This window comes from Dryobates pubescens, chromosome 15, assembly GCF_014839835.1.
Source record: "Dryobates pubescens isolate bDryPub1 chromosome 15, bDryPub1.pri, whole genome shotgun sequence".
In the NCBI taxonomy this organism is placed as follows: Eukaryota; Metazoa; Chordata; class Aves; order Piciformes; family Picidae; genus Dryobates; species Dryobates pubescens.
In genome coordinates, this window is record NC_071626.1 from 14739957 (window position 1) to 14766602 (window position 26646).

At 45.9% G+C, this 26646-nt stretch overlaps 3 protein-coding genes across 3 annotated transcripts in view; 1 reads left to right on the plus strand and 2 right to left on the minus strand.

Annotated features, from left to right (window-relative positions):
- The window catches only part of DENND2A (DENN domain containing 2A), a 54798-nt gene extending 53080 nt beyond the window's left edge, over positions 1-1718 (minus strand). The window contains exon 1 of the mRNA XM_054167584.1: positions 1585-1718. The gene's annotated coding sequence lies outside the window, so the exon portion shown is untranslated. The remainder of the gene's footprint in view (positions 1-1584) is intronic.
- A 1751-nt stretch (positions 1719-3469) lies between these two features.
- On the plus strand, positions 3470-13506 carry ADCK2 (aarF domain containing kinase 2). Its single transcript, XM_009903032.2, has 8 exons — positions 3470-4415; positions 5082-5228; positions 6608-6736; positions 7368-7463; positions 9209-9460; positions 11061-11189; positions 11846-11899; positions 13010-13506. Exons 1-8 carry the CDS (start codon positions 3486-3488, stop codon positions 13151-13153), a joined length of 1881 nt encoding a protein of 626 aa, XP_009901334.2. The 5' UTR covers positions 3470-3485; the 3' UTR covers positions 13154-13506.
- Positions 9467-24879, minus strand: LOC128897843 (uncharacterized). The gene is made up of 8 exons (XM_054167835.1): positions 24794-24879; positions 24454-24631; positions 23143-23371; positions 22019-22584; positions 18656-18819; positions 17698-17947; positions 16961-17201; positions 9467-9860 (listed from the first exon to the last, which is right to left on the minus strand). Exons 1-7 carry the CDS (start codon positions 24874-24876, stop codon positions 16977-16979), a joined length of 1695 nt encoding a protein of 564 aa, XP_054023810.1. The 5' UTR covers positions 24877-24879; the 3' UTR covers positions 9467-9860; positions 16961-16976.
- Positions 24880-26646: the final 1767 nt, after the last annotated feature.

Consider the following 26646-nt stretch of genomic DNA (forward strand, 5'->3'; position numbering starts at 1 on the left):
GAGCTTTCTCTCCTGTTTCTCAAAGAGGTGCTGTATTATGCTGGGATATCCTGTGGCTTTCCTCTCATTTCCAAAGTGTTCTCAGTCGTTTCCAAATCTGTCCCAACATGGTAGATATCTGTTCCCAAATGCTGAAACACTGGATTGTTTTTAACAAATCCAAACAACCACCACCAAAATCTTGAAAAATCAACAACCACCATACCCCACAAACATTTTCCCAAAGACAACAATTCAGAACACAACACAAGGGTCAAGGAAATTCATTCCTTTCCTCTGGCAGCACGCACTAACAACTCCCTTTTGGTGGTTCGGTACCGTTTACCGCACTTTGACATACCACACGAAGAATGAGTGGTCAGTAAGGTGGCAGCCAACACAGAAAACATCTTTTTAATCCACCAGCAACATCAGCAGCTCCCCTCCCAGTAGCAAATGATAGCCCCATGGAAACCCCTCTGCCTCTCTCTTTATCCTCCCAACTGAGCTCAGGCTGGAAAGCCTCCATGTAACTGACCTAACCAGGCAATAAACTGTGCTTTTGTAAAGCGCAGGTAGTAAGAACCCTGTGCTTACTAGCACTTATTAGCACTATCTGCTCCTGCGAGGTTCCAGTGCAGCCTCAAGCATTCAAAAAGCCTCAACCCCCTCACTCCTAGATCATCCCTCTTCCAGTGCCAAGCATCAAGTGCCAAGCTTCTGTTCCCTTCCTAGCCACCGTTCCCTTACATCAACTCCACAATCACTGATCATCCCTGGGTGCACATATGGGAAGTCAGGCTGGCGTTATTCACCTGTCCCAGAGGGAGAATTCTCATGGATCATGAGAATTTTGACTCCCAAGCAGGAGTCAAAAATGCCACCCTATAAAGCTGCACCCAAGTGCAGACATGTCCTCCTGTCGAAGGTAAAGTAAGAGCAGAGAGAATGCAGAGCTACCATCACGCAGGGATTCGGGACTTTGCTGAAACCATGCAGTATTCTGCTGCTGCTCCGGTAGGGCCCGGGTTTCCCCAAAAAATCTGTTTAGCATTTCTTGTGGTTTTTGTTGCTGAAGACTGAGGCAGGGCTGAGTACACTCAGGGGCCCCATGCTGGGTGACTGGGGCTGCCTCCGCTCCTCCGCCCCATCGCTCCCGAACCATTGGGCTGCCTTTTCAGCGGTCCCCATGCCCCCTCGGCCCTTTCCCACCCGCCTGCGGCCGAGAGCCGCTTCGTCAGCCGATGCATCCCACTCACGTCCGTCGGGGACGGAGGGAGCCAAAGCCCTCCGGTCCCGGCGGGAAAGTGGCGGTGGCCTCAGCGTCCGGGCGGGTGTGGGGAGTTCGGCTCACGACCCCCAGTTTCCGTCTCTGCAGCCGAACGCAGTACCCGGGGGAGAGAAAAGCCAATTTGAAGGTTGAAGGGAAAAAGGAGCGAAAAATGGTTTTGGAACGACACCGATCCCCCGCGCCCCGACCGCCGCCACAGGAGACGGGCGGTCTTCAGGCGGCGGCGGGCAGCCTCCTGGCACCTCTGCTCGCTCTCCCCCGACAACGCTCGCCGCTGCCCCGGCCCCGCCAGGGAATCCTCCGTGCCTCCCTACCTTCCTCAGCGAGGGGCCGTGCCCCGGCATGGCGGCGGCGGCGCCCGGCGCCGGGCTGGCGGCGTGCGGACGCGCGGCTGGGGGCTCCCCGCCCGCCGCGCCATGCAGCGCCGCGCCCCTACCACCGCCCCCCGCCAGCCCCGGCCCCGGCCCCGGTCCCGGCCGTCCTCCGGCGGGAGCACCGCCCCCGGCCCGCCCCACTGCCTTAGCAACCGCGGCCACTCCTCCGCCCCCCCGCGGGAATACCGCGTCCGGTGCAGGCTGTCCGTCGGGGAGGTGCGCGGAGGTGACGGTGATATGCTGGTCCTAAGGCAGGAATTAAAAGAGGCGGTGCACAAGGCATTTTTCTGGTTGTAAAGAGAAACATCCGAAGGAAAGCAAAGGAGTCCCTGCTTGCTATCAAAACGGCACCAGTTCCTCCGCAGCTTCCCGCCGCTGAAGGAACCTATCGCGGCATCTGATCAGGTCACAGCCGCTTCACGGGAGGGCAGGAAAGCCTCCAGCCTGGAAAACTTTTGAATCAGCTCATCTGCACGGGGCCATAATGCAGCTCCATCACATTTGAGCTATCTGTTAAAGTGAGTGAGGGATCGGTGTCAGAAAGTGAATTAATCCATTTCACAAGCTTTTGTTTCTGAGGGTACATTGCACATCAGAAAGGGGGTGTTCTCTGAGCAGAAGTATTCAGTCACTAACGTACTTCCAAAGCTGGGTACCAGTCAAACTCCCAGTGTGAAATGCTACAGCTCTCAGCCCAAAGCCTCCCTCCACAAGATAGTAGCTTTGCTAAACAGCTGTGACATCAGCATGAGCTGTAGCATCACCTTTCACTGTCTACAGTGTTGCAGTCACATACACAAGAGCTCCCAAAAGGGAGAGATGGATGATGTGGTCTTCAGCTGCATCCTCAGCAGCAGGTGCACTCATTTCAATTTATGAAAGGCAGGTGTCCTTTGCAAAAGATGTGGGCAATCCTGTGTGAGCTGTCTGATTGCTGGCAAGGTTAATACATTGTCAGCGGACTCAGGAATAAGCAGGAGACCCAGCCGTGCTGTCAGCAGTGCTTCTGGGGAGCAGAAAGCCCAAGACACAGAGCAAGCCTGAAAGATTCAACAGTTCTCTGTTTCTGCTGAGCTACCATCATCACCTCAGCAGGCTTCTACTTTTAATTTTCACTTCTGTTCCTAGTACTCATGTGATGTCATGTGCCCTCAGATATTCCTCTTATTCAAAACATTGACTGCTTCATTAATACCCTGCTAAGGAAGTCTCAACATTTCACCTGCTGACATGAGGCTACTACTACAAAGCCCTAGTTTTTACTTCAATAAAAAAGTCATGGCTGGCTTCTCTCATCACAGGAGAAAAAGAAAAATCAAAAAAGGCAACTGCCACCTTGCAATACCTGAAATACTTGAAGTACTCTTGCATGTGCCAGCCCCCTTATTTCACCTGTAGCTCAGTCCACCACAGCAGTCCATACCAAGGTAGGCTCAAAACCAAGATGGTAAGAGCCTACCTCATCTGTCAGAAGCGACGGGATTGTGGAGGCCCCTGCTGTAAGTATGGGTCCTTTTCCTCTTGTCATCAGCTGCCTGCTGAAATGTGGATGCACCTCAGGGGGCACCCAGTGGACAAGAGAGGTGAGGCCTCTTGTCCTCTTGCGTTGTAGCCCAAACCTGAGAGAACGCTCCCACTCAGGAGACAGCTCAGAGAAGCTCTTCCCCTCACAGGGTTCAGGTGCCATCCACAAGGCAGGAAGAAGCCCCTCACCGGCAGCTGCTCCTGCCCCTTTAAGGGGTGGGCCGCCCCCGCCTGCCGGCGCTGATTGGCTGTCCCTGCCCACCTCCCTCTGCCCTTCCCCGGCGGCCGTTAGTGGCTGTGAGCGGTGCGGGCGGGCGATGGTGGCGGGCGGGGCCGTGCGGCTGCTGCTGCTCGCGCGCCCCCTTCTCGGGCGGGCTGCTGGGGCGAGGGGGACATGGCACGGCTGGACGGCCCCGGGGCGCGGAGGGCTGCGTGCCGGCCGCTGGGTTGCGGTGGCCTTGGCGGTGCCCACGGCGGTACCCGCTGGGACCGGCTGGAAGGGGAGGCCGGGCCACTGGGGACCGGTGTGGGTAGGGGAACGCGGCTCGGAGCGGCCACCCCAGGGGCTGCTGCATCGCTTGGGTCTGGTGCTCCAGCTGGGTCTGCGGGCCTGCGGGCTGCTGCTGCGCTTCGGCCCCTTGCTGCTGCTCTACCCTCTGAGCCGTTTGTGGCCCGCCTTGGGAGCGCTGTGGCTGCGGCTGCTGCGGAGGGCAGCTGAGGCTGCCGGTCCCACCTGTATTAAGCTGGGCCAGTGGGCCAGTACTCGTAGGGACCTCTTTTCCGAGGCCTTCTGTGATGAGTTTTCTAAGCTGCACATTGAGGTGAGCCCGCACCCTTGGAGCCACACTGATGAGCTCCTGAGGAAGGCCTTCGGTGAGGACTGGAGAGGCATCCTCAAGTTCCAAAGCCAGGAGCCAGTCGGCTCAGGCTGCGTCGCCCAGGTATATAAAGCCTATGCCGATCTCACAGCCATCGCTGGCTGCCAGGTCAAGGAGGTAGCACAACGCTCGGAATTACGGTCTGCTTTTGAAGCATGGGAAGTGTCAGGCTTTAGAGGCCTCCTCAGCTGGCTAAGGAGGAGGAAGAGCCAAGAGATGTGGGAGGAGAGGAGCAGGGAGCACCTGAGCCCATCAAACTGCTCCCGAGGAAATCCTGTGAGTGGGATGTCCCTTATGGAACAAACGGCCCAGCCACTCCTGAATGCAAATCCCTCATCAGCCAGACATCTCACGCCTGTAGCCATTAAAGTAAGTCATACATTTGACTGGTAGATGTGTGAAAATGGAGCGTGCTGGACAAAGCCAATCAAGCTCAGTAGTTGGCTAGGGCCGGGTAGAGCAAGAGGAGTGGTACTTGTCTCCCATAGTACCTTTTGTCAATGCTTTGATTCCAAACAACTCCAATCCAGGCTTCTAGTGGTCCCAGCTTTTCTGAGGCCAGAGTTCAAGTACACATACAGCCCATGGCACCTCTGATGTGCAGGTGGCTACTAGAAATGCTTGCAAGGGCCCAGTTTATATGAACATAATGAATGTTAAGTTTGGTTTCACCTTCCAGAAAATTAAACCCCTTCTCACATGGAAAAATCTGGAGCAGAGAAGTTCTTTTCTTACATTTAAGCTGTTCCAAATACTGGTCGGTGCTGCATGGCATGGAGAGGGCTGGAATGCAAAAGCAGTGGAAAATGGTATTGGGTGAGACTATAAGCTCCAGTCTAACCTTCCATTTGAAGATTGTTTGTTTACAGTTTAATCCATGGCAAAATGTGAATTCCTAGCTGGGGAAGCCTTCTTAGTTCCCAGTTTTATAAACTGGGCTCTCTCTTTGTGGAATATATCACTTCAGCTGATAGAAATGGACTGTCTTTCACAGTGTTTTGGGGGCTAATTTTGTCACTGTACATTCTTGCACAGGTCCTGCATCCTGGGCTGGTCCATCAAGTCCAGATGGATCTCTTCCTTATGAAGCTGGGTAGCCACATCATTGGACTTCTCCCTGGATTTAAGTGGCTCAGTTTGACAGAGATTGTGGAGGAGTTTGAGAAGCTTATGATTCAGCAGGTGTGTGCTATGCTGCGGTCTGCATGCATTGAAATAAAAGTTCCCTTAGACTTGCTACTGGCAGGCTGTAACTTCATACTGCTACTTTTTAAAGGGTTAGAGGAAGGCTTGCATGTTCTTTGGTTATGGTCTTTATTTTCATCAGTCACATAATGTTACTGAAGTGAAAGTTTATATGCTCACTTAGATTTAAAAATCTAAATTTGAGCATGTTTTCTAGCGAATGGCCTGAACAGCTCACTAGACCTACTTTGCAGTGTTGTGAAAGACAAATACTGAGGTGAGGAAAAGAATCTCTCCAAACAGGTCCTCAGATGTGTGTTTACTCTTCAGTCCTACATGTTTGCAGTCTGTACTCATTGGTTGTGTTTGTTATCACAGAAGCATATATATTTGCATAACTAGTATACTTTTACCTAAGTAAATAATACAGTCTAAAGTTAAGCTTTGCAAATAGATCTGAAAATGTTCTGATTCATCAGTGTCTTCTAAAGATGCAGTCGTGCAATTTCCTTATTACCAAACTTTAAAAGGTATCACTGCAGGCTTAATTAGGCTTATGGGTCTATTAAAATGAACTGTGATCTGCTAATTTCATTTTTGTCTAGGTTGCCTGAAGCCTTTTGAAAGCCTTAATTATTTTCTGCTATTGAAAAGAAATCTGCACGTCAAATCCATGTTGTAAACTCTTGACTGTATTCAAATGTGACTTGAGGTCATGAGTACTAGTTTAGTCTGGAAGAGCTTTGGTGGTGCTGAAGACTGGATTAGGAGAGCAACCGATAGGCTTAGTGCAATTTTCTTGTGTTTCTTTCTGGAAGAACAAGAAATAATCTTGGGATACTTCCCACTGCCACATGAGGGAGATGAGGCAAGATTATCCTGCCTCCTTGAGCAGTAGCAGTGTGCAGAATAGATGTTCTTGTGTCACTGAGGAGGTGGGGCCAGGACTTTGCACAGTGGGTTGTTTTGCATAGGCTACATTAAATTTCTTCCTGGGATGGCTGCCTACCTGTAAAGTGAGGCTAGGGCTGTGATTTTTCTACCCTATCTGCCTGCCTCGGTATTTGGACAGTAAGCTTTGGTTCAGGCTCTCTCTGCCCTTGAAAATAATGCTGTTTTTTTGAGACACCATGCCTATAGTAAGCACCACCCATTTTGAAGGTTGCAAGCCATCCATTTCCCAGTCTGTTACTCTGCTTCTCCACCAGAAGAGCTGTAAGCATATAAGAAGTGCTGCTATTTTTTGCTTTTGTTCTGGCTTTGACTAGTTTTATTGCTATTGAGTATTGCGTGGTACAGGCATACCCTTACACAGGGTAACATCTAATTTTAATTGCACCTAATTTCCAATCTGCTTTTCCTTTCTCTCCCTTGAGATTGATTTACGCTATGAAGCCAGAAATCTGGAGCGCTTCCGACAGAATTTCCTAGATGTCGACTTTGTGAAGTTTCCAACTCCCCTTCGGCCTTTGGTGACGAGAGAAGTTCTCGTGGAAACCTTTGAGGTAAGAACTGCAGGGTTGGGAGCGGTGGCAGCAGTGATAAGGTCCTTAGAACATGCCAATAAGGTGGTTTATTTTTGAGAAGGAGTTGTCAGAGGCAGAAGGATGCTGTTCTTATTTGCTTAAAAAGATTGCTGTCCTTCCTTCGTGTCTCCTTTGTTTGTAAGCTGTTCATCCCAGAAGACAGGTGGCAGACAACTCCATGTAGAAGTTGGGTCTGAAGCCAAGCAGACCAGCAGTGTGTCCAGCCACCATATGCTTGCCTGTGCTTTGCAAACCAATACCATGCTTCAGCTCTCCTTTGTGGTGTGTTAAAGCAAGGAGCTCATCAGTCTGACACTTTCTGATGCTTGCCTCGCTTCCCTTGTGGATGTTTGGGTCACAGACCAAAGCCTCTCAACTTTAGCTTTTGTGGATGTGATCCCCGCAAGAGTATTTCTGCTCCAGGCTATATCATCCCTTTTCTGAAGAACAAACATTTGCTTCTCTCGTGTTCTCTGTCACAGTAGGTACAGCTTCTACTGGGCAGGTTCTCAGGGTTTTCTTATCAACTCTATGTTCCCTCAACTCTGGGCACCTAGGTTAAGGCAGGACATTGGGTGTGTTTGACTCCAACTCTATATCTTTGTTTCAGGAGAGTGAGCCTATTTCACACTACCTGCAGGAGGAGACTGCCACAGAGCTGAGGCAGAGACTTGCAAAGATGGGCATGGACATGCTCCTAAAGATGGTAGGCACTTGGCTGAGGCTGGAAGGGAAGGTTGTCTTCCTGCAGAAGCTATTCAATTGGGTATTTAGATGATATGGTTAAAAAGAAAACTTGTTTGCCTCCCATGTCTCCTACCCTTCTTCTCACAAACTCAAAGATAAGTGTACCATTTGGAGTCAGCCCATGGATGCCAGGTATCTCACAGTAACCTATGACTGGGGCTGCTCAAGTACTGTGCGGCCCTTGAAGCGGTGGAGGGAGGGTCTGTGTTTCATGTGCAGTGTGACACACGGTCTGGGTAAAGCCTGGGCTAAATACACCACTGCTGTGGACTGTTACAGAGCTTTAACACAGGAGGACAATCTGCTTGCATGCTGTAGAGCTGTCCTATGCAACTTGACCAGTGCATTGTCATAGTGCCCACATACTATAAAGCGCCATGTAATTAGCAACTACTGTGCTCTGTAGAGACTAAGGATGTGACTCCCAGGGAAAACAGCTAATTTCTTCATTTACTGACTCTTCCTCCAAAACTGCCTTTTTAAAGGGAGAACTAAACATGGAGTGAAGAAAACAACCCTGACCAGACTCAGCTTACAATTTGGCTTCTAGCTGTCCATTTCTGTGGTTGAAATAACCACAAATGATCTGGAAAGCAGTGCTGAGAGTGACACAATTGTCTCAGGAGAAGCTGTGAGAAGCAGCAGGGGAGATTGCAAAAGAACCTCACAGTACTGAGTGCATGGGCAGTAAGTGTCAGATGAGATTCAGTTGATAACTGCATTACCATGCTAGGGTGATGGTGAGACCTGCAATTATGACTCCATAGTGTAAGGCAGACTCTGAAATTGCTTTTCTGAATGGTAAAAGCTATGGTGGAACTAGAGCAGTGTTATGCTAACATTGGATTCAATGGTTAAGAGGAGAGCAAACCCCCCAAATTTTAGGAGTAGAAAAGAATTAAAAAGAGTAAAGCAAAGCTGTGTCTTGAATAGTCTGCAGTTCTAATCCCTTGCTGTCCAGGACCCTTCATTTCAAGGGCTCCAAGAGAACTAGAGTTGAATATGGGTCTATTCTGTGTGGTTTCTCCAAAGATGATATGATATGAAATCATCAGGGGTAATGTTTGCAGGCAACACCTAAAAATTTTCCTTTTCCCACACAGCTCAAATTATTTATGTGGCAATTACAGATTTGTAGGTGAAATCCATGAAATACAAGATGACCTCCTTGGCATAGGAAGTCCTGTAGTCCCAGGTGGCCAGAAGGGTTAGTGGGGAAGTGCTTGCCTTCTTGCTAGTCCTTTCTGGTGCTCACTGCTACGTGCATTTTGTTTCCTGTTAACTTGTTCTTATGTTTCAACACAGTTGTAATGTGGGTTGGTGTCCCAGACTAGCCAAACTTAACCATTCATTATAACCTGTTCCACTGAATGGCAAATGGCCTATTCTTGCTGTATTACTCTTTGCCAAGGCCTGCCAGTGTGCCCCCATTTTAGTGTAAATTTTCAAAGAGCACTACTCTTCCCTGCTAGGACTCCTGGGGGTCCTACCTGACTGCTAGCAAACACACAGCATTGCCTCACAGCTCTGCTGACTCTGTACCAGCTCAGCACAGCTGTTCTCCAGCAGAAGCTGTTTGCATATGGTGGTGCACGTTAGCCATGCATGACACTGGACAGATCAGAAACAAAACTCTGTTTGCCTGTGAGTTTTGCCATGGACAGGTTTGGTTGAATGAACTGCTCTGACTTTCCTGTCCTCTAGATCTTTGTTGACAACTTTGTCCATGCTGACCTGCACCCTGGGAACATCCTGGTTCAAGGCTCTGCTTTTGTCAGCACTGGCTGCAAGGAGCAGACAGCCATTGTGGACCTGTGTGACACACTTGTGGTGGAAGTGCAGCCACCTGTCAGAGGTCTCTGCCTGGTGCTGCTGGATGCGGGGATTGTGGCAGAGCTGCAACACGCTGACCTGCAGAACTTCCGGGCTGTTTTCACAGCTGTGGTCCAGGGCCAGGTGAGGTCTCTCATCTGGCTGGGAAGCTGAGGCTGGGGAAGGGAGACAACTGGAGAGTCTGATGGATGAAATGACAGCTTTCTCTCTATTTCCCCTTATGAACCTTCCTAAGAGGGGAGAGCTTTGCTGTTGTGGGAGCTATACCCAACACAGCTACAGCAAGGCGGCTGCCAGAATTGAGGGAACAGAAGGTGTCAAACAGGAAACACTGGCAGCCACTCCCTGGTCAGGAGTGCTTCTGCTGCAAGTTAGGCCTGCCTGGGAGCTTCTTGCATTTCAGAGACTTGCAGAATCTGCCAGGTTTTGCCAGAGAAGTGGAGGGAGTGGATTAACATCTTGATCTTCCATATATGTTCCCTTCTGCAGCCCTGCTGCTGGAAAGGCCATGTGATGTCAGTGTCTGTAAAGAAGGGGAAGCAAAAGAGACGAGGTGGGTCTGGCCTCTGCCAGGCTCCTCTGTATAAGAGGAACTACTTTATGCTTCTTTCCACTTATCTAAAATACACTCCCATATGGATTATGGAATCCAGCACTAACATCTGTTCATTCTGAGAACAGGCATCAGTGCTCATACTTGCATGTTCCTATTTCTCACCTGTGACTTGGAAGGCTCACTGTATCTCAAGAGGGACATGTTTTAACTGTACACATCCTGTGCTGCCAGACGGACTTCTCAGCTACTAAGCAAAACCAGCAAACATTTGTTTGCAAGTCTTTCATGGCTTGGGATGGGTGTCATTCATGATCTACAGATCAGAGTGGTTCCAAAGAATGTTTATCAATAAGGTGATAGATGCTTTATATCTGTATATGTAACTCTTACACCAAGTCACATTGCCAAACCTGGGGCCTGTAGCTCTGTACGTGACTGTCAGACACATTTTCCAAGCAGAGCTATAAAGCCTTTTACAAGTGAAGCTTGGGGCTCCTCTTCTTTCTCACCAAGTATCAGCTTGCTTTTACTCTGCAGTTTGCAAATGGAAAGTTGGACTTGGCCCATAAGGGAGGTTAATATGTGCTCTTCTTTACTTCTCTGCTGAGAAGAAATGCCAGCCCTGTGAGTTTTATTTCCTCCCTGAAACTTCTATCTTTGTTGTGTTCTACCCTATAAGGCCTGTGAGAGAAATAGCTGGGGTTATGCCAGATTCCAGCTAAGAGTTTTTGACCAGTTCTCCTCTTTCTGTACCCCCTTCTTATGATTCATTTGGTCTTCACTGCGCCAGGGGAGGTTCAGGCTAGATGTTAGGAAAAAGTTCTATACAGAAAGAGTGATTGCACATTGGAATGGGCTGCCTGGGGAGGTGGTGGAGTCACCATCACTGGAGGTTTTCAGGAGAAGACTTGATGGGGTGCTTGATGCCGTGGGTTAGTTGTTTGGGTGGTGTTTGATTGGTTGATGGGTTGGACGCAATGATCTTGAAGGTCTCTTCCAACCTGGTTTATTCTATGTAATAGGAAAGCATGGCCCTGGGAGTTCTCCCTGCTGTACGTCTCCTCCTATGCAGCAGAAGCCTTCCAGGGATGACAATGTGCAGTTCCCTGTAGGTCTGCTGGCACTCATGATCCACGTTCTGATTCTCCTTTTTGGCTTGCTTCACAGGGGGAGAGAGTGGCAGAACTAATCCTGCATCACGCCCGTGCCAACCAGTGCCAGGACATAGAGCGGTTCAAAGCCGAGATGGCAGAACTAGTGACCAAGGTCCGAGGGAACACCGTTGCCCTGGGAAAGGCAAGTACAGTCTCCCACCCTTGTGTAATTCCATGCAACCTGGCTTTTAGAATGATCCATGTGGGAAGGCCAACTCTGATCTCATCAGCATCACCAGTGAGTACTGTGTGCTTTTTTTAGACTCTCAGGTGCAGCAAAAGTCCATAAAATCCTTTATTTTCTTAGAATTAAAACTCCTGTAAGTGTGTGTGGGTGGGGTGTGGGAGTTTTTGTGCGTCCCTTTTTTATTCTTTCTTTCTTGTTTCTGTTTGTTTTCTTTTAAAATCTTTTAACATCTGTAGTTCCTTGTGGGGAGTTACTGAGCCTAATGTTACAGCTTGCATCCCATTAGCTAAGGCCAGCCAGGGCACTTCAGAAAGTATCATATGGTAGTACTGAGCAAATTGGTGCATGATGCACACTGCTGTGTAGTCAGATGTTCTCAGGCTTCCTGGGCTTGCATGTAAGCAGAACCATAGGTCACAGGTGAATTCCTTATCCTTGGCAGGATAGGGGGGGATCATACTTGATGTTGGCTGTTGTCAGTTGGGGAATCTTGTTCCACTACCCCGAACCAAATGCTAGCAAGCAATCCTGCTTGTCACTCACTTACCTTGGGCTTCTTGAACATGGTGGTTTTTTTTCATTTGTTGTTAACTTCTCCTTTTGCATTCCAGCTTCAAGTGGCAAATCTCCTCTCCAATGTCTTTAAACTATTGATGACACATAAGGTGAGGTCCTATTGCTGTTTGACTTCAATAGGTAGAAGTTCATTTGGGGAATGAGAACTACTGGGAACAGGAAGGGCTGATGAGGGAGTGACTTTTGAAATTAACTGCTAGGGCAGGGACTGCAGGAATGCTCTTTCTCAGGCCTTGGTATACAATCTGCAAAGACCAATTTCTGTTTTGATGGGTTTTGTCTTAATACTGGATTTACCAGTTGGTATTTTCTAAAAGGAATGTTACTCTAACACCATTTTCCTATTTTGTTTAATAGTCTTAGAGGCAAAAAGCAAATATAATATATATTCCACTTGTATATCATTGCATGCTTTCTTTTGTGGACCTCTTTCTTGATACAAAGTTATGTAACAGCACTAGTAAAATAAGTGTTTAGTTATTTGTTAAAGGCTTCAAAAGTGAAGACTTGCTTACAGAACAGAGATTGCTTCTTGCAGCTGTTAGTATTTGGGGGATGAGTTTCCATGGTTGTAACCAGCAACAGAGCTATGGTGGCCTGAACTAGAGATGAGAGGTTCCACAGGACTATCCAGTCTGCAGAGTGTCTCCATGAACATTCCTTAGAGGTTTTGGTCATTAAACCTCATTAAGCTGATTTCTAAGAACATTAAATATAATTTAGACCATTACAAAGCAAGTCCTCCCAACTCCAGGAATTCTCAATGCCCTAGTATGCTTTGAAACAATACTGGTGCCTGGCCGTGAATTGAGGAGTAGTGTCCTCTGATGTGTGCGGGTCTTTTGTGGCTATTCAGGAGGTTACACAAGTGCATGTGTTCACAAAGTAGGTAACTACACTACCAATGGTGAGCACTCCTAAGATCCTGCTGTTTCAGTGTGGAAGAAAAAAAGTTATCTCATTCCTTCTCTTGGAACTGAAAAACAAACTCTTGGCTTTCCTTAAGGCACTTAACCTGAAATGCTCTTATTCTGGGGCCTGCTCCTGGATTTGGTTGTGCTCTAAAACTCCAAGCAAAAAAGTATAGTTTCAGATGGGTGTATGCTTTCCCCTCAGCATAGCCAGAGCTGGTACCTCAGTGGAATGGGCTCAGGAAAATAATGGGTCCACTGAGTTCATTAAGTTACTTGTGGTTCTAGGTGAAGCTTGAGAGCAATTTTGCTTCCATCATCTTTGCCATCATGGTTCTGGAAGGTCTTGGTCGTTCACTGGACCCTGAACTGGACATCCTAGAGGCAGCTAGACCACTGCTCATCAAAAATGCAGCTTCTGTCCTTAAATAGACTGTGGCTGCTGCCCTCTTGCTGTGCAGGATTATCCATGCCATCTGACAGAAGCTGAAGGTGGAAAGTCAGGAGCATCTTGGGAGAAATGCTGTGCAGTGTTGCTCTGCATTGACGTTGCCTTCAGTCATTTCAGCCAGGTACCAGACATGGGATGATTGGAAGGTCTGTTCCAGAAACCAGGAAGACTTTGCACAACTGGAGAGTTCTGACTTGTTAATACAGTTGCTCTGGTAGTTTTTAAACTGACTTACTGTGTAGCTGAGGTGCTCAAGATCACTGCAGCCTGATGAGAAAAGCAGTTTTACTTGTCTGAAAGTCTTTAAATATTTAACCTGATATATTTATGTCGAAACAGACTTGATGAATTAACATCTTTTTAACTTACTGACTTTTATGTCTCACCGTGCTACAAGAAATGATCTTCTAACATCACCCAAGCAACTAATTCAGGCTGGAAAAAGCTAATAAACCTTTTTATCTTTTGCATTTTTAACTTCTGCTTTCACTGTAGAACTGTCCTGAGATCCTGCATGGTGTGGTCTGTTCGTAGTCATTTTGGATGATAAAAACAGACCAGTCGATTTTACTCGCTCCTCCAAACTTCTGTACTTTAGCACAGTGGTATAGGAGTTTGCATTATAAACAGCAAAAGAAAAAATGTGCCTAGGCAGAAAAGCTAATTCCATAATAAAAGCAACCTCTGGAAATATTTGTACTGGGACTTAGGCTGTTTGTGTTTGGGGGTGAGTTGTTTGTTGTTGTATGTGTGTGTGAGTTTTGGGTGTTGGTTTGTTTTTTTTAAACCTTAAAAGCTTTTTCCTGCTCCTCTACTCTCACCCTAATCAACTCCCAACCTTAATTAATATCCAAATACTTGGGTTTTGTTTCCAGTAGTTTGTAAGACACAGAGTCCAAGCATTTTCCTTGTGGACAGAAATAACATGGTGAAAGTTTTAAACGTAAATGAAGCAAAAGAGCTAGATCATACATGGCATTTACAGTCAGTCATTTTAATAGTATTAAAATTATTTTATGGCTGTATTTTAGTAGGAAGCAGTCTGTGAATGATTGGGAATACTGTAATACACTATAGCTGGGAATATATTCAGTATGTGGAAGTGCAGCAGCATAGGGTGTCTGCAGCGGTCTGTTTTCAGATAGTTAAGCAGTGAAGACAAAGTAGAGAAGCAGACAATCTGCTGGTTTATGATGATCATAAAATGATTCATGACATAAAAATTAAGTTAAAAAAAATTCTGTTCAATATATTTTGTGTACTTTAACTGCTATGTATTCAATTGTCTAAGTTTTAGGCTGTAAGTTACACTTAAACTCATAACGAAGTGCATGCTTCTAGCTGAGTGTATGATTTCTCTGAGACTCTTGAATGTGTCCAGAGAAGGGCAACGAGGCTGGGGAGAGGCCTCAAGCACAAGCCCTATGAGGAGAGACTGAGGTTTAGCCTGGAGAAGAGGAGGCTCAGGGGAGACATTATTGCTCTCTGCAACTACCTGAAAGGTGGTTGTAGCCAGGAGGGGGTTGGTCTCTTCTCCCAGGCAACCAGCACCAGAATAAGAGGACACAGTCTCAAGCTGTGCCAGGGGAAGTTTAGGCTCAAGGTGAGGAGAAAGTTCTTCACAGAGTCGTTAGCATTGGAATGTGCTGCCCAGGGAGGGGGTGGAGTCACCATCCCTGGAGGTGTTCAAGAGGGGATTGGACATGGCACTTGGAGACATGGTTTAGGAGTCATGAGGTCTTGGGTGACAGGTTGGACTTGATATCTTTGAGGTCTCTTCCAACCTTATTGATTCTATGAAAAGAACTCAAAAAAAGGACAAAAAGTAAGTAGCCTTTGAGCTTTACATGAAAGAAAATCTTCATGTGCTGCTAGCACCCACTTCACTAGTGTGCATGCCCCTTCTCATTTTCACCCACCTGGGAGTTAGAGGTGCCAGGCACAGCACTTTGTAGTGTGCAGCCTGGGCCAAGTCCATCAGTTAGGCATGTCTTGGGCACAACCACCCATGTTCTGCTGGCTAAGCAAATTTCACATAGTTTCCCCAAGAGGTTAAAACAAATGACAGAATTCCATGTCTAAAATGCAAAATGGTGCTTCACATGTAGCTTCCATATATACAGCAAGTGATTTTTTTGGACCTTAACTTAATGTCAAAGCATTTACCTTATACAATAGGTTCACCTTTCTTTCCCTTGATTTTCAAACAACAAATCTCAGGATGGTTCATGCACATGAGGGATCCTAAAGTTAAAAATACCCTTTTCAGCTATGAAGCCATTAGAATAGTTGGTAAATAGATGGATGAGAAACTTTGAAAGCTGAAGGCATGGCCTCTCAGTCATCTCTGGAGGAATGCAGTCTGAGACTTACTCCTAAGGAACTGCTGACCATTCAAAAAGACCTGGCAGAATTTCAAAGGACCTCCCTTGCACAAGTTTTCTAACTGTTTAACTATGCAAGATGCTTCTAACTGCACATTTAAATTACGTGTCTAAGTTGATTTTAGGTACTGCATAATGCAAGGTATTGCAGGTCTCATACCTATTTCAGCATAGTTTTGTGTGAAATAAGAACATCCTTTGATACAGCATTGAGTGCTCCAGCAAATAAATTGTCATGTCCATTCTCCATTCCTAAATACCCACATGAAAAGAAGAGTTGCAATTCCTACTACCCAAAGCTGGTAATAGCATTCTCTGGAACCAACTGCTGTATTTTGTACCTTTGATGATAGCAGGGACTGTACTTCAGGATGTGACAAAGCATAGCCTCCTCCTCCCCTTTGTGAATAAAAGCACTTGCACTCATCACAGTACAATGTATTAAATCCCCTTTTCTGTCCTTTGATGTTGCAGAAAACTGCCTCTGGATGTGTGTTACTGTTTCAGCAGGAAAGGAAACAGTAACCTTGTCTGTGTCAGCGACTGACACCATAGGGGAAGTCAGAGAGGCACTTGGAAAACCAAGGGAGGGGTGAGCAAGTTGCACTGTGAATGCCAGGTGGTACCTCTGTGCTACCCTAGAGCCTGAAGGGGGAACTCCTCTCTTCCTGCAGCACTGCTGGCTGCCTCAAATTCTTACACAATTTCTTAACTGTCATCTTACCAATTAATTTGTTTTTATACTGTTCTCCTCATTTATTCATGGTGAACAAAACATTTTTATTCTGACCAGGCACCCTACCTGCAAAAATCTCTGAGTATCTTTCTGACATGAGCTTACCTACTTTTGGACACCACCAGCCTAACAGTGAGGTTGTAGGCAAAACAGACCTCCAAGCCCACCACTGAATTTGGTGATTCTCCAAAACCAAGTATTTCAGAGAGCAGGCATTTTTCTCATCACAATGCCTAGAAAAGCTGGCTCATCAGCAAAAATACACATATTCCTTTTTGGGCTTCTATAAGTCATTTCTCCTTTATGGGAATTGCCTACATACTCTTGTGTAGGAGGAATATGAAAAGAGCTGGGTTCCTTCAGATGCCTTTGGGGCAGAAAATCATCAGGATGGTTGTGTTACATATTAAAACCCAAGGTAGCTCTCAGCTGCAGTTGTGTCTGTCAGCAGGGTCACAGAAGTTTAGCAGGTGAACTAGAACAGGGACTCCAGAAAGGCAGGCATGTAAAGGTTAGAGCAGTGAAAATGCACTCTAACTGCAATGAAAAATAAATTAGAGACATCTCCAGGAATCAATTTCACTCGTTGCAACTGCACACAAGTGCACAAGCTCCAGCACACTGGACTCACACCTACAAGACACAGAACTGCTTAAGGGCTTGCTCACCTACTCTGCTGCTTCCTTATGCTAGCAGTGATGCACGGAGCATCAAAAGATTCTGTTCTCTGAGGTACTGCTGGAGTTCACAGAGCTTTTGGCCTTCTTTTTCCATCTTCTGGTGCGAACGGTCTCTGCTCTGGAACACTCTCCCTTTGGCAGCCTGGTGCTGTTTTTGTTGCCTGGCCTGCTTGTGTAACTCTTGTTCCAGTGCTTCCTGCCGTGACTGCATTCTGCTCCGCAGAAAATCCTAGATAAAGACACCTGCAGTTGTACAGCCAGCTTCTGTGCTGAATTTCATCCACAGTTACCACTGGCAGGAGTCACAAATGAGCATGATCTGTGGACATTCATTCCTTGCATGCAGAAAATCTCTACCAGAAAGACAGGGAATTTTACTTCCCCTCTATTATCTTTATACATGTGTCAAAAGATATTACTCTTCATTTGGTGGAACAATGGAACAGGTTATCCAGGGAAGTGGTGGAGGTTCCATCCCTGGAGAAGTTCAAGGTCAGGCTTGATGGGCCTCTGAGCAACCTGATTTAGTTAGGGATGTTCCCTGCATACTGCAGTAGGGTTGGACTAGATGACCTCTAGAGGCCCCTTCCAACCAGTGCACTCTACGATTTATGTATCCCTGAATGATACATTGGATATAAACCAGCTGAAAGGCAAACATTCTGGATGGTGCCATTGACACAAAGACAGTAGCCCAGGAAAACCATTTCTGAAATTGTCCTTACCAGCCTTTCTTTCTCTTGTTCAAAGCTCCTTTCATTGCGTTCTGCCTGCAACTCCTCCCTCTGCAAATACTGTGTCTTTAAAAACTGCAGCCTCTGACTTGCCTTCCTCTTCTCCTCCTCTGTCAAGGAGGATTCCTTCCTGCTCTTCTCTGCCCTTGCAGCCTGGAGCAGTGCCATGTGCTGCAAAGCTCTGTCTCTGTGCTCCAGCTGTTTCTCCAGCTCTTGCAATCTTCTCTGATGCAATTGCTGCCTGTTTCCAAAACAAAATTTCTCAAACTTTTCAGAAAGAAAGAGCAACAACAAAAGAAGAGTGCACAAGACACAAAGCAGATATTCTGCCAGTCTGTGCTCAGTTGATATTCCAGGACTCTTTGTTAGCTTATGAGAGTTAAACCTGTATCCTAAACAGAGGAGGTAAACCCCCAAAATGGGCTAGTGCCTGATGTCAGCTAACTGATCAGCTGTTCATCTGACTACATAACCTGGTGTGGCTGTGTGGTCTTGGCCCTGAAGGCCAGGAACCAAGGAAACTAACTGTGTGAATGGGGCTGTAAGGCCAGTCCAGACAAACTGGGTGGCTTTGTGTATTGGTGGTAGAGCTACAGGGGCAACAGAAGAGATGGCAGGATGTGGGCCATTGGGTAAGAACATAATAAGCTTAAGTGGACTGTGGGGCCAGGGGCAAGGAACAGGGATTTAGGAGACAAAAGGACTTTGGGTCTGATGACAAGATTGAAGGGAATTTGCCCTTGGAGGTAATGCTGAAGGTGATGGGTTCATGCTGTACTCACTTGCTCTTAACCTCAAGCATCCATATTATTCCCATTAGTACACCACCTTGACCACTCTGCAGAGACTAGCATGTGTGATGCTCAGAGACTAACTGAGAGCATCAGGGAGTAGACATCACCCACTGTCCAACATTTACTACTGAAACCAGTTAGCTCCTAGATACCACCTCTGGTTGTCCCTGCACAGCTGGCGTCGGATACTGTCTGCCTCCTGCTGCTGCTCCCTCTTCAGCTGTCTCTGCTCCTCCTGCCGCCTTTTGTGCTCAATCTTGGCTTTGTTGAAGGCCATTTCTTTCCAGCTCTTCTGAGCTCTACCATTAAGGATTGATTTCTAGGAGAAAAAATTCCAAACCAAACCCTTAATGTCATTGGTATATTGTCCTCATGCAAACTGTAAAGCTACAAAACTAGAACAGCTTAGTCTTCCAAAGCTGATCCTGAGCTCTGGAAGCCACACTGGCTCCTGAATAGGACCTTCAAGTAATGTCCCTGCCAGTCTCACAGAATTGTAGAATCATTAAGGTTTGGAAAAAGCCTTCAGGATCATGAAGTCCAGACATTATCTTAACACTGCCAAGTCCAGTCACAAAACATTTTGACTGATTTTTGTCACTGCCTTGATCTGTCTGGCTTCCTAGGGGTACTAAACACCTTTGGGCATTGCTATTATTTGCAAAAACTGTACCTTGTGAGTGGTTCTTGTTTAAGGACATACAGAGGGAGAGACCAAAGAAAGAAGCAAAGGTGTTTTATAGGCGGGAGGTTAACAAATGGTGTTTTCCAGATGGTAAAGGACTAGCCTAAGGATTAGGAGATTTGAAGTTCCAGCCCTGACAAGCAGTCTCTGCTATGAGACTACCTAGCCTTCCTCTTCTTTGCTTTCAGTTTCTGTAAATAATAATTTTTTTGCTATCTAGCAGAGCTGGCAGAGAGTTTGACTTAGAAGAGAGACTCTATCAAAAGTGCCAAGCAAAAATATCAGAAGTGCTCTGTTCCTGTGCAACTCTGATTCCTAGGTGGAAACCTTATGTTTCTGTTTATGCATAGCCATTATTCTACACAGGCAACACTTTCGCTGAAGCAAAAACCTTTGAGAAAGAGATCAAAGGAGAGTATATTCTCACATGACAAACAAATCACTTGATCCTAATAGCTAAGTCTGTTTTGGACCAAATACTCACTGTAATGCTTTTCTCTTTTAGACGATTCAGAAGGCTGGTGGATGTCCTGGCCTGCACAGTGGAGGTACTGTGTGGTCTCTGTACACGGAGAGCTGATTCAATGGTCAGGCTGTCTTTCTGTAGTGACTGATTCACACGCTCAAAGAAGCTTTGGCGCCTGAAAGGAACCAAAGCACTGATTCCCAGAGAAGGGTTCCTTTGTGAAGGCTGGATTGGAGCTTCTGCCACTCCAGACTCAAAAGGACCTTTCAAAAAATTAGGGCAGGGACATCAGATGTTATAGACAGCTTATAAAAAGAAAACAAATTTAGAATAGAATAGAATAGAATAGAATAGAATAGAATAGAATAGAATAGAATAGAATAGAATAGACCAGACCAGACCAGACCAGACCAGACCAGACCAGACCAGACCAGACCAGACCAGGTTGGAAGAGACCTATGAAATCATCAAGTCCAACCTATCATCCAACACTATCTAATCAACTAAATCATGACACCAAGCGTCCCATCTCTCCCTAAACACCTCCAGTGAGGTAACCCATCCCTGGGCAGCCCATTCCAATGGCCAATAACTCTTTCTATGAAGAACTTCTTCCTAACATCCAGCCTAAACCTCCCCTGCTGCAGCTTGAGACTGTGTCCTCTTGTTCTGGTGCTGGTTGCCTGGGAGAAGAGACCAACCCCCACCTGGCTGCAACCTCACTTCAGGTAGTTGTAGACGACAATAAGGTCTCCCCTGAGCCTCCTCTTCTCCAGGCTAAGCAACCCCAGCTCCCTCAGCCTCTCCTCATAGGGAACAGGTCTTTTCAGATAATCTATATGCAAGCAAGACTTTCATAACTTGGTACCAAGAACTTCCTCTGAGCAAGTGGGTCATTTTTCAGTGTCCACAAAACAAGTCCCATAATTAAGATTACAGATTAATTTTTAAAGCAAGGGAATTTATAATAAATGTTATTACAGTGAGTATCATGATAAAGGTTAAGAACACTTAAGAGCTGCTACTGCAGTAGCTGTGAAAGGCAAACCTCCCTGACTTCCATCTCAAAATACTTTCGCCTTGAGAAGTGTGGCCAGCAGGAGTAGGGAAGAGATTCTGCCCCTGTACTCAGCACTGGTGAGGCTGTGCCTCAAATTCTGTGTTCTGTTTGGGGCCCTCACTACAAGAAGGAGTTTGAGGTGCTGGAGTGTGTCTGGAGAAGGGCAACAAAGCTGGTGAAGGGTCTAGAGAACAAATTTTATGAGGAGTTGAGGAAAGGAGGCTCTGTGGAGACCTCATTGCTCTCTAAAACTACATGAAAGGAGGTTGTAGTGAGGTGGAGGTTGTTCTCTTCTCCCTCATATCAAGTGACAGAATGGGAGAAAATGACCTGAAATCATGCCAGGGGAGGTTTAGATTGGATAGCAGGATGAAAGGGTAGTCAGGCATTGGAACAGGCTGCCCAGGGAGGTCATGGAGTTCCTGGAGGTGTTCAGAAAATGTGTAGATATCGCCCTTTGGCACACTGTTTAATGGCCATGGTGGTGCTAGGCCAACATTTGGACTTGATGATCTTAGAGGTCTTTTTCCAACCAGAACAATTCTGTGATTCCAAGATGAACAACTTCTCAAGCCACACTACTGTTAACACCTACATATAATGATCCTACATTATGGTGGCTACATTCAGCTTGGCATTATGGCATTTTCTTTTGAAACATCAGGAACTATGGCAACAGATCTTAGACATGATGGCCTGCTGCACTGACATTGTGTGGCAAGTCTTATTTTTGGATAAAACAGCTACATTTTCAACACCATGGTTGTGTTTAACATTACCCTCAGTTTTAGCATCCTGCTGGTTGGCTGCTTCTTCCTTGTGACGTGTCACAATTAACCACCTGTCTGTGTTGACAGCAGTATCAACCAAAGCATCAGCCATCTCCCTCTGAGGACTCTAGAAATAACAAGAAATACAATCATAATCCAGACCTGAGAGAGTGGTGAGGCACTGGAACAGGCTGCCAAAGGAGGTGGTGGAATTGCGACCCCTGGAAGAGTTCAAGAAGAGCATAGATACGGTGCTTCAGGATACAGTTTAGTGGTCATGGTAGTTGGGTTGTGGTTGAATTTGATCATCTTGAAGGTCTTTTTCAACCTTAATGATTCTATTCTATGATTCTTTTGGATCAAAGGATCAGGAAGACAGTGCAGAGCAGAGAATCTCTGGCCTTCAGCAGACGTACCTAAGGGCCAGACCTAAAACTTCTAGTGATTTCTAGAAAATTATAGGTAACATAGCAGACATTACACAAATAGCAGACCATATGTTAAAAAAGCCCAGAGTCACAGTGAAGCACTTCTTACCTTCTTAGGTTCTATAAGCTCATTGTCTTCTTCCAAACAAGACTGAGTATCTCTTGGAACATTTTCTGTCTCCGGTTTCTTCTCTTCCTTTTTTTCTTCCTCTCTGGAAACACTTTCTGTAGATGAAAGTATCATTTCAGACAGCTGCTCTTCTATTTTCTTGCTAAGCTCTTGTTTTGTCAAGTCTGTTCCAGGGACAAAAGCATCTTCCTGCTGTGCTTTGCATCCTGCAGGCCATGTGGGTTCCCCAGCTGAAAGGCAGCAATGGGGAAGAGAGGTACACCTACAGCTGCATTTAGTGCATGGCTCACTCAAATATAGACCCCTTGGACAATGTTCCAGGTGTGAGTGACCCCATCTGTGATGGCCTGAGGCTCTATAGCCTGGGGTCACGATGTATGGGTAATCCAAGCTTGAATCTACCACCATCTGCCTGGCTGCTAAAGGCATCTGCAGTTCTAGGATGATGCGTTCGCTTAAGGGCAGAGGGATCCACAGAGCTTGGTCAGCAGACAGGTCCTTAGTCTGTCCATTCCAGAAATTCACAATCACTCTTCTGTTGTGTGCTGTGCATATGAGAGAAAAAAAAAAGCAAAGAGTGAATTAGAATCTTGTCAAGCTGTGTGATTTATCCCTTAGAAAGCAGGGGATAAAAGTCACAGCTTGGGTTTCAATTCTGTAACAACTTCCACAATTTTTTTCTTATAGGTTTAAAATTTGACCTTCTTTTGAACTTCCTATGAAGAGAGAGCAGATAGTAAATGTCTCACTCATCACAGTGAGCCAGGACTTTATGCTACAAAAGCTGGAACTAGAGTAACACATTATCAGATGAATACTCATTAGGGTCAGGAATGTTCTTCTCCTTGTTTTGGGAGAATGTACACCCCACTTCCCCAAACTGCAGCAGGTTTCCACTCACAGGACAAAGCAAGGGCTAATTCTGAGAGCTGCATTAATGCTGGCACCAGAAAAAGAACAGGATGCTCACTGCCAATAACAACAAAAAAGATTATGGAAAAAGCTCAAGCAGCAGGTGGTGAATTCTCTGTGGTTGAGACTTCTGTATAGTGACCAGCAACTGTGGCAGGTCAAACACTATTAAGGAAGCCAACATCCCATACCTAAATGTGCCTCCTTGTTCTCCACAACCTTTAGCACAGTGCCTGGGCCAAAACGTTCAGCTCTGGCCTCCCATGGTGCCAAGACCCTGTCTCCTGGAGCAAGAGGCCGTTGCCTGGCATCTTCGTAGTGGAGAATGTCGTAGAGAGGCGTTTCCTGCAGGCGAAGCTGTACCTTGCCTTTCAGAGCATGGCTTTTGTCAAACTCAATTAAAAAGCGTTCCCTGGAGCCCTACAAGAGTGAAACAGGTGGTTTGTAAGACAGACATCTGGGTCCAATTAAGGGCCAAACGTAAGTGCTAAGAGGGAGGTGGCAGAAATCCCAGGAAGCAGAACGTGATCTGGGAATGCAGCTTTCCTCTTCTAACAGATTTTTCACAGCACTGTGTCCACATTGGACTTTAGATGCAATTAAAACCTGGGGTCCAAGGGACTGGCAGCCTTTCTTCACCTTTCAGTTTAGAATTCAGGTTTTAGTAGAGCACAATTAGCATGCTAAGGCAGAAGTTTACCAGGAAAATCTCCCATCAGAAAGAGTAGCCAAAAAAACCTGCTGTGTATGATGCAGTTTGTTGCATACTGATCCAAAGGAGAACAAATCAGTAAAATGCTATAACTGGCATAAACTTAAATGTTTTAATTCAAGCCTTCTGCAATGGGTGTGGGGAAGATCTGTTACCAAAAGCTCAGCCTTCTCTGCATGTCTGTGAGTGCACTCACACAAATAATGCTGTTGGCTCCTATTCCAGCAAATGTCACTTGTGCTTTTAGCTGTGTTTGTCTATCCCACTGGAGAATAAAGTCATCCTCCACCTTGTCTAGCATCACCTTTTATTCAACTAACCTGTGAACTGCAAAATGAACTGGATTTTTGAAGAAAGGATTTTCTTTCTAGAGCATCCAAAATCATCCCAGAGATTCCACGAGCACAGAAAGAAGAGAACAAGGAAAGCTCTCAGTTCAGTAAGGAGGAGACAGACATTTTGGATTACTATTATTAATGCTGTTTAGCTAATTCACTTTGCTGATAGACTGGGCAGAAGTAAGCCTGGTTTCTTTGATAGCTTCTGAATAGCAAGTTATTATAATTACTAAAATGGACTGATTTCCAGGCTGCTTCTACTTGCAGGACTCCTCACAGTAAACAGCCATTCATCATCAGGAAACAGATAAAAACAAGATGTGGGGAGAGAATAGAAGCACAGCCACCATACAGCAAGGCTATGGGCCTGGTGAGACATGGGAAGAACAGGAAGAAGACACATGGATCCTAGGGAGAGCCTTTTGTAAGCCTAATTCCCAATAAATACCTACCTTCACCTCTTGGGCAATGTGTCCCAGGTAGTAATAGCCATCAGCTTCATTCCTTGCCAACACACGAGCCCCCCTCACAACGCTGGAAGCCTCTGATGATGAATCAATAAAATTCCTTTTTGCTGAGGATATAAAGGGCATACAAGTGGAATCTGGATTCCAAGGACAAATGGGGCAGCTGTAGAAAAGTACAAGTAAAGAAGACCTTGGCAACAGAACTTCCACAGCCTGCTGAAATGCAAACTAAATCTACATGGGACACCCACCCCACCCTCCAATAACTGTTTCCTAACTTTTTTCTTTGTGCTTCCAGTGACCTATCTATGGATATTGAACTTACTGTGTTACTGGACATCTTGGCAGTAGAGAGCTACAGGGATCTTTATTAGCTGTGTGACAACACTGGGCATGTGAGATGGACATAGAGCTTACCTGGAGAGGGGAAGGAGGAGAAAAGAAGCAGAACATGAGCATGATTTTTGAATACTTAAGTCCTTAAACAGAAATATTGCTTATACAATTGAAATGTACTTTCCAGTATACTAGTTCTCTGTTTGGATTCTTCCATTGTGCCCTGTGATACTATGCTGTTCATCTGCAAGCTCATCACAGATGGGCCTGATTTAAAAGAATCTTTGAAAGAAGAAATATTTAAAAAAGGAACTACATTGTAAAAAGCCCCTTGTGTTTCACCTGCCTTCCAACCAGATGCTAGACATGTATCTAGCAGGTGTATCACCATTTCTTCAATCATGATGATATGTGTTCTTCAGAGAACAGACATGCCTTACAAATACACAAATATAGCAGATACTCATCTTGGATCCTATCATGACTTTATTCTAGTGTGAAGAAAGCACTAAGTGTGCAGGTTTTAAATCAGAACACTTTTCTCACCAATTCTTGGTCTTTTAGTTACTTCATTTTAGTAAAGAGCTTTGAACCTGGGAAACACACCAATTTCTCAGCACGAGGCACAGCTGGGAGAAAGGGGGCAGAATGGAGGCAGCAGGGTGGGGTGGGTTCTGGAGCTGTCTTTCCCATGTCCAGGAGCAATGCAGGCATACCAGCCCTGATGACTTCTTCCCAGTCCATGTGCCCCAGCTCTCATGGGGCAGCCAGTGGACAGGTATGCATTGCCTCCTCTTCTACCCTGCTTCTTACACAGCTGTCCATACTCCCTAAGCAAGCAAGAGCTGCAAGGTCTGTGAAAGAAGCTGAAGTCAAGGAAGAATGAAGAAGGTAGGGGTTGAATCTAGGAAGACAAAGTTGCCTTTAGGTTAAAGCCAGCAGTGGAGCAGGATGGACAATATGAAATGTTTAAGAGCAATGACACAGGGAACAACATGCCAGGAACTACGAGAAGGGAGAAAGACAAAATGCAAGGGAGCTGGGAAGCGGAGTTGATGACGAAACTATGAACCTTCTACTAATGTGTTCAGCTTTTATGGAAAAAGAGGAACTTGTGTTGCATTAATCTCATGTTAATTAAAACCAATGATTGAACAGTTTGTCACTGTTCTGTGTGAACTGATGTTGAAAATGCACTCAGATAGTTACAAGACTCAGAAGAGCGGGAAACTGAAACTCTCTTAACTAGAAGGATGCCCACAGGGTAGACAAGCAAAGCCTATACTAGTTCAGCTGAGGATGACAGCTGTTTGGGATGTTAGCAGATTTAGAACATACTGTTATTTATTTATACACTGTTATTAATTTAAAAGACAGTATTGGACTACCCCTGCCTAAGAGTCCGTGGATCAGGACACACTAGCTGTATACAAAGATGTACAGTCACTGACCAAAGAAAAAGTAAAATCAAAGCAAGGCACTTGTTCTTTTCTTTGGGATGTTCACCTGTGAGAAACACCTCAAGTGCTGGTCTGTGAAGTTCAGTGAAATCACTTCACAGAGTGAGTCTTCCCCTGGATGGAGCTAGACTAAGATATACATGAATTTGATTCCAAGTCTTGGCAATGACGCCTTTTGCTCCCGGTCTATGAGAAGAGCTCTTTCCTCACAAGCAGAGGTTTAAGGTACAAGTAATGTATATTAGAAGGGTGGACATGCCAGCTCGGGATGTCAGGTACAGATTGTCACAGAGATACCAAACCTATTTTAAATCTTCATTCATGGACTGCTTTGTTCATAAGCTGCCAGGCAAAACAAGGTTACCATCCCAGATGGTCACAG